The sequence below is a fragment of the Galeopterus variegatus genome, unplaced genomic scaffold (genome assembly GCF_000696425.1).
Source record: "Galeopterus variegatus unplaced genomic scaffold, G_variegatus-3.0.2 Scaffold16815, whole genome shotgun sequence".
Lineage (NCBI taxonomy): Eukaryota > Metazoa > Chordata > Mammalia > Dermoptera > Cynocephalidae > Galeopterus > Galeopterus variegatus.
In genome coordinates, this window is record NW_007742926.1 from 6,774 (window position 1) to 13,216 (window position 6,443).

Genomic DNA, 6,443 nt, shown 5'->3' on the forward strand with positions numbered 1-6,443 from the left:
ACATAATTACGTAGTAGCCGCATTCGCGGCGGCCTTACTTTGCGGGAGCCGCATCCCCCCGTGGGCGGAGAGGAGCGGAAGAACCCAAGTTCTGCTCCAGTTGGAAGGGCAGCCACCGGGTCCTACCCGGGCTCAGCGCCGAGCCTCCCAGCGGTCCCGCCTCCCGGGGACCTTCCAGAGTGGTCGGCGCTTCCGCGACGCAGCCCGAAAGGCGGGGACCACCGCAGGAGTGAGTGACTTAGGCGTCCACCGCACTGCCTGACTCAAAGCGCGAACCCGAGTTGTGCCCAGCCTCCGACCATGCGATGGAAGCGGGTCATAGAAGGCCAGGTAACCAATGGTCGGCGGCTGGCCGCGGAGGCGGGTCGGGAGCGCCGTGCAAGTCCTCGAGGACCTCTGGGCCGCCGGCGCTTGCCCTGCCCGCCCCTTCCGTCTCCTCCCTGTAGTGCGCAAGGCGCGTGAGCCGAGGCGCTCGGAGCCATCGCGCTGGGGACTGTGTTGCTTCCGAACATCCTGCTCACCGGTTAGGGCGCGCGGCCGGGAGGGACTGGACGGCGGGCCAGGCAGGGGACGCCGAGTGCGCTGGGGCCTCGCGCGCCCCTGTGGGGGGCCGCCCGGTGTTCCGCTTCGAGGTCTGTCGTGGGCCGCGTGGCGTGGCCGTTGTCAGGACCTCGCGACATTTGCGGGAGGCGGGGGGACGTGACGCGGAACGTTAATTCCGTTGGCCACAGGCTCCTCGGTGAGGTGGGGAGAGGTNAATTTCTTCTCTGAACATTTTCCCTCTGCAGGTAACACCTATGGCTTTCCAGCTCTATCCAACTACTTTATTGGGGGAGGGAGCGGAAGGCAGGGGAAAGGCAAGAGAAGAATATGATTCACTGGGCTACATGAAATCTTGAGTCTTAGAATAGGGGCACATTGAGTATTAGAACGGAAATGCATGATGTAGGGTTCACACTTGTAAGCAGAAAAAACGGATCACAGAATGAACATTCTGCTGGGGATTCAAAAATACCTGCCTAGAAACGGCCATAACTCTTGTGTAGATTGATATTTGTCAGTATTTTATATACAGTGTTCTCTTTCAGTAAAATCCTACCAGCTACTAAATCATATAAATAACAGGGAATCAGGTTAAGAGATTTTTCCCTTAGGATCTCATTTAGATAGAGTAAAATATGTATGCCCATTATTTAGCATGCATGTGACCTCAGACTCTGTTATGTACCTGACAGGATATTTGTCTTGATCTTGATCATAATAAGATTAATAACCCCTGTTTCATGCAAGAGAGTAATATGTGAGCTATATGACAATTTAAATAATTATCTTCTTGGCAAAAGGGGTCTTTCAAGCAATTTGACTTTAGGACAAATGTGCAAATATTATTACTCCTTTCCTTAGGTTCATTTCCAGAAATGTTTAACATGTTTCTAAGTCTAACTAAATAGGTTTGGGATTCATTAACTAATAATTCAAAGCCAAAATATATTAAATATATTTCCCTTTTTTTTTTTGTATTTGGTAGGTTTTTTTTTTTTTTTTTAATGAGGTGACAGGTATTGACAAGTTTTTAACACTCCACAGAATGTGCCATTCTGAAAGCATCACAGAAAAGAAATTAAGAAGGTGATAAAACTCAGTTACTAATACAAACACGACGAGAGCTCGTGAAGGCAGAGCTGGACTCTCGTCTCTAGGACATAATTACGTAGTAGCCGCATTCGCGGCGGCCTTACTTTGCGGGAGCCGCATCCCCCCGCGGGCGGAGAGGAGCGGAAGAACCCAAGTTCTGCTCCAGTTGAAAGGGCAGCCACCGGGTCCTACTCGGGCTCAGCGCCGAGCCTCCCAGCGGTCCCGCCTCCCGGGGACCTTCCAGAGTGGTCGGCGCTTCCGCGACGCAGCCCGAAAGGCGGGGACCACCGCAGGAGTGAGTGACTTAGGCGTCCACCGCACTGCCTGACTCAAAGCGCGAACCCGAGTTGTGCCCAGCCTCCGACCATGCGATGGAAGCGGGTCATAGAAGGCCAGGTAACCAATGGTCGGCGGCTGGCCGCGGAGGCGGGTCGGGAGCGCCGTGCAAGTCCTCGAGGACCTCTGGGCCGCCGGCGCTTGCCCCGCCCGCCCCTTCCGTCTCCTCCCTGTAGTACGCAATACGCGTGAGCCGAGGCGCTCGGAGCCATCGCGCTGGGGACTGTGTTGCTTCCGAACATCTTGCTCACCGGTTAGGGCGCGCGGCCGGGAGGGACTGGACGGCGGGCCAGGCAGGGGACGCCGAGTGCGCTGGGGCCTCGCGCGCCCCTGTGGGGGGCCGCCCGGTGTTCCGCTTCGAGGTCTGTCGTGGGCCGCGTGGCGTGGCCGTTGTCAGGACCTCGCGACATTTGCGGGAGGCGGGGGGACGTGACGCGGAACGTTAATTCCGTTGGCCACAGGCTCCTCGGTGAGGTGGGGAGAGGTAGACAAATCCAGCTCCCCTTTCTGGCAAGCTACTTAATTTTGCTCAGTCTGTTTTTTGTGTGTGTAAAACGGGCCGTTGATTCTTTGTCAGGGTTGGCTTTGGGGTTTTTAGAGGGATGATTTCAGGCAGTATCTGGCCCTCGGTAGATGAGTTAATGGTGGACGCCGACCCCTTAGGTCTCCTTTGGGCCGTCATTTATTTTTCCTTTGCATTTTAGAAATGCCTCCTAGATCAGATCGGTAAATGAGTTCGGGTGTTTGTGGCATGGCATGACTAACTTACTGTTTAGTAAATCGTTGGTTGAGTTGGCAACCAGAGGCTTTTGTTTTTGTAAGAAGGCATCCATTGAGGATTTCTGGTCGTGTCTCGTGCAGGAATTCTGTGAGGTTCCGGGGCTGATCGTGGGGCTGTCCTGGATCTGGGGAGTCAGACTTCCTGTCGTGGGCTGCGTGGCGTGGCCGTTGTCAGGACCTCGCGACATTTGCGGGAGGCGGGAGGACGTGACGCGGAACGTTAATTCCGTTGGCCACAGGCTCCTCGGTGAGGTGGGGAGAGGTAGACAAATCCAGCTCCCCTTTCTGGCAAGCTACTTAAGTTTGCTCAGTCTGTTTTTTGTGTGTGTAAAACGGGCCGTTGATTCTTTGTCAGGGTTGGCTTTGGGGTTTTTAGAGGGATGATTTCAGGCAGTATCTGGCCCTCGGTAGATGAGTTAATGGTGGACGCCGACCCCTTAGGTCTCCTTTGGGCCGTCATTTATTTTTCCTTTGCATTTTAGAAATGCCTCCTAGATCAGATCGGTAAATGAGTTCGGGTGTTTGTGGCATGGCATGACTAACTTACTGTTTAGTAAATCGTTGGTTGAGTTGGCAACCAGAGGCTTTTGTTTTTGTAAGAAGGCATCCATTGAGGATTTCTGGTCGTGTCTCGTGCAGGAATTCTGTGAGGTTCCGGGGCTGATCGTGGGGCTGTCCTGGATCTGGGGAGTCAGACTTAAGGTGCATGTTATCAGGGAAGGGAACTGAAACGCCGCATAATGACTTTAAAGAATATTATTGCTGGTCCCCTTACCAGCCAGCCTCTGGGGGGAAAAAGATTGTTATTGTTGTGACTTTAAAGAATATTATTGCTGGTCCCCTTACCAGCCAGCCTCTGGGGGGAAAAAGATTGTTATTGTTGGTCATTTATCCCTGAGAGTGTTTATTAAATTGTAGCAATTAATGGCATGATAAGCCATCTGTGAGAAAATCTAATGGGCGTAGCGTTATCACAACATGTAGAAAGATTAAGATGCTCTCTGTGGAAATACTTTTGACAAAACCTAAGATTGTTGGCAGCGGACAGGTCCTGTCTGTTTCTGAGTGCTGGAGATTACTCAACAAGTGAATACTTAACCTTTAAGATTCCTTAAGGGGAAAATTTTACATCTGATTTGCAAGGGTCAGACATAGTGTCCTAGTTTTTTTTTTTTTTTTTTTTTTTTTAATATTAAGCTATCTTGTAAAAAATCTAGAGTGAGCATTTTATTGAAAGCAGGTTGAGTCCAGGGTTTGGTGTATTATAAAGGACTTGAGGTGAATGTTACTCTGCATATGGAGACTTGATTTATTCCTGTTATCTTTAACTACAATGCTTAAAGCTTAATAATTTCACTGCTGTTAAATCTTGAACAGCTGAAAATTATTTGAAATGATTTGAAAATTATTTGAAAATGCATTTGGTTATCCTGGAACACATATTTGAAAATTATTTGAAAATGCATTTGGTTATCCTGGAACACATACTAAATATAAAAAAGGAAAGGTAAAAAACAATGTGTAGTATTGCCATTTATGTAAAAGGGAATATATGTTGTTTGTGTTTGTGTACACCGTATGAACATATGTGCACACATGAATAGGACTTCTTCAGAAAGATATATAAGAAACCACTTTGTTGTGGTTGCCTCTAGGGAAGGGGATGGGGGTCAGTAGTAGTAATGAGATATCTTTCAGACTGCTTAAATTTTTTCTGTGAACAATTTCTTATTTAATTAAACTAATAAATGATGGTAATTGATTTTGGGTGGTTAATCTTATCCTGGGCAGTTCTATGGTGCTGGTAGGCACTCTGGATTGGCATCAGAATCGCTTGATCCCACCCCTGGAGAATCATACACACTGGGTGAGATTCTGACATCCAGATGGCTTTGGGAAATTTTAGTTAGGTTGTAGTGTATATTCACATATGATTGCTAATTAGGACATTTTTCATTTCAGTTGTTAAGAACCATAAGAAGGGTAGAAGATAGCTGGAGTCAAATAAGTAGTGTTTTACAACAGTATTTTTCTGTGACTTGTCTTACAGGTACACCAGGGGTTGGAAAAACCACACTAGGCAAAGAACTTGCGGCAAGATCAGGACTGAAATACATTAATGTGGGTGATTTAGCTCGAGAAGGTAAGGGACACTTTGGTGTTAGATTTGTTAAAAAAAAAAAAAAAAAAAAAGATAGTAGAGTATTAGTGTTAGCTATTGTGAGAGGGTACAAAGAGCAGAGAGAGATTGCCATTACAGTATTTATGCTCTGTTGAGGACCCACAGGAATAGAAAATATTGAGTGTCCAGTGCTGTGTCCTGATTATTTTGACCATTTCCTCCTCCCTTCCCCAAAATGGCTAGCAGTTCTTTCGAACACTAATAATTGGGAAGGCTTCCATGAAGAAATTGGACTTAGGAATAGGTGGAATCTGAATATGAGGAAGAGGGAGAATGGTTTTGAGTTGGGCAAACAGAAAGATTTGGGTGGTGCTAAGCAGGTAATGGGACGGTGAATATATTGTTCTCACCGGAAGGACAGATTAGATTAGTTTGATAATTGCATGCCTGCAAACAATTGCATATATCCTAAAGTGGTATATATTTTTTACTTACTTTTACCCTGTTTTCCCCTAATCTTTTATCACTCCCTTATTTGTATCTTCATCTTTTTATATTTTACAATGATGTGTACAGTGTAGGAATTCAATAAATTTAAGTAAAGGGAACTTTAAGCATGCCTCATTAAAATTAAAAAGATTTAACATTTGGTTTAAATTTTAAATATATTTTTTACAACTTATCATATATTTAAAAAATTTTTAAGTTCCTGACAGTTGCTACTAAAGTTAACAATTTTGGTTTGATCTAATGTACATATTTTTTTCAAATGATTTAAAGTCTGATCACCGGATATCATGGAGTCTGGCAAGATGGCATCTCCCAAGAGCATGCCGNGTCCCCAGCTGTAAAAGCATCAATTCCCGCAGCATCAGCAGTTCAGAATGTTCTGATTAATCCATCATTAATTGGGTCCAAAAACATTCTTATTACCACTAATATGGTGTCATCACAAAATAATGCCAATGAATCATCAAATGCATTGAAAAGAAAACATGAAGATGAGGATGATGACGATGAGGATGATGACGATGACTATGATAATTTGTAACCTAGCCTTGATGCATGTAACATGTATACTTGGTCTTAAATCCATTGTACTGAATTAAAAATGTATGTTGAATGTAAGTTGTGTTTTAGAAAACAAAGTATTTAATGAGTAAATATAGTTACTATAAATTTCAATTGAAATGTTGGATTTTCTTTGATAGGGTTAGTAATGGTTTTTCTTCAGCATTTAAGTGTAAAAAATAAAATTGTTGTTCATCAATTTGATTGTTGGTACTTTGGCAATTATATTTAAAAGCAATTTTCTCCCTCATTGTCACCAACAGGAATAACAGTTCCAACAACTTGAAGTTGTTGCAATCTATTATTAATCACTAGACTGCCTTCAGATATTTAGATCATAGTATGATCTCTGGTGTGTAAGTCACTTTTATGGTCCTTTCTGTTAGATTGCTGAAGTATAACCATGACTCTTCTTTGGAAAGACTACTTGGTCAAGATTTTTGTTCATGGTGAATCCTCATCTGCTTGGATTTATCTTCCTCAATCGCCCAACTTCCCA

General features: G+C 45.1%; 1 protein-coding gene across 3 annotated transcripts; it reads left to right on the top strand.

Annotated features, from left to right (window-relative positions):
- The first annotated feature begins 14 nt into the window (after positions 1-14).
- LOC103582571 (adenylate kinase isoenzyme 6-like) lies at positions 15-5,709 on the top strand. Of its 3 annotated transcripts, none has more exons than XM_008564125.1 (3): positions 15-330; positions 4,802-4,894; positions 5,654-5,709. In XM_008564125.1, exons 1-3 carry the CDS (start codon positions 306-308, stop codon positions 5,656-5,658), a joined length of 123 nt encoding a protein of 40 aa, XP_008562347.1. In that variant the 5' UTR covers positions 15-305; the 3' UTR covers positions 5,659-5,709. The 3 variants fall into 3 exon arrangements, 2 of the variants coding, with proteins under 2 accessions (XP_008562347.1, XP_008562346.1); XM_008564124.1 differs by lacking the exon at positions 15-330 and adding an exon at positions 1,538-2,031; XR_549765.1 differs by lacking the exons at positions 15-330; positions 5,654-5,709 and adding an exon at positions 341-523 and having other exon boundaries at positions 4,802-4,889.
- Positions 5,710-6,443: the final 734 nt, after the last annotated feature.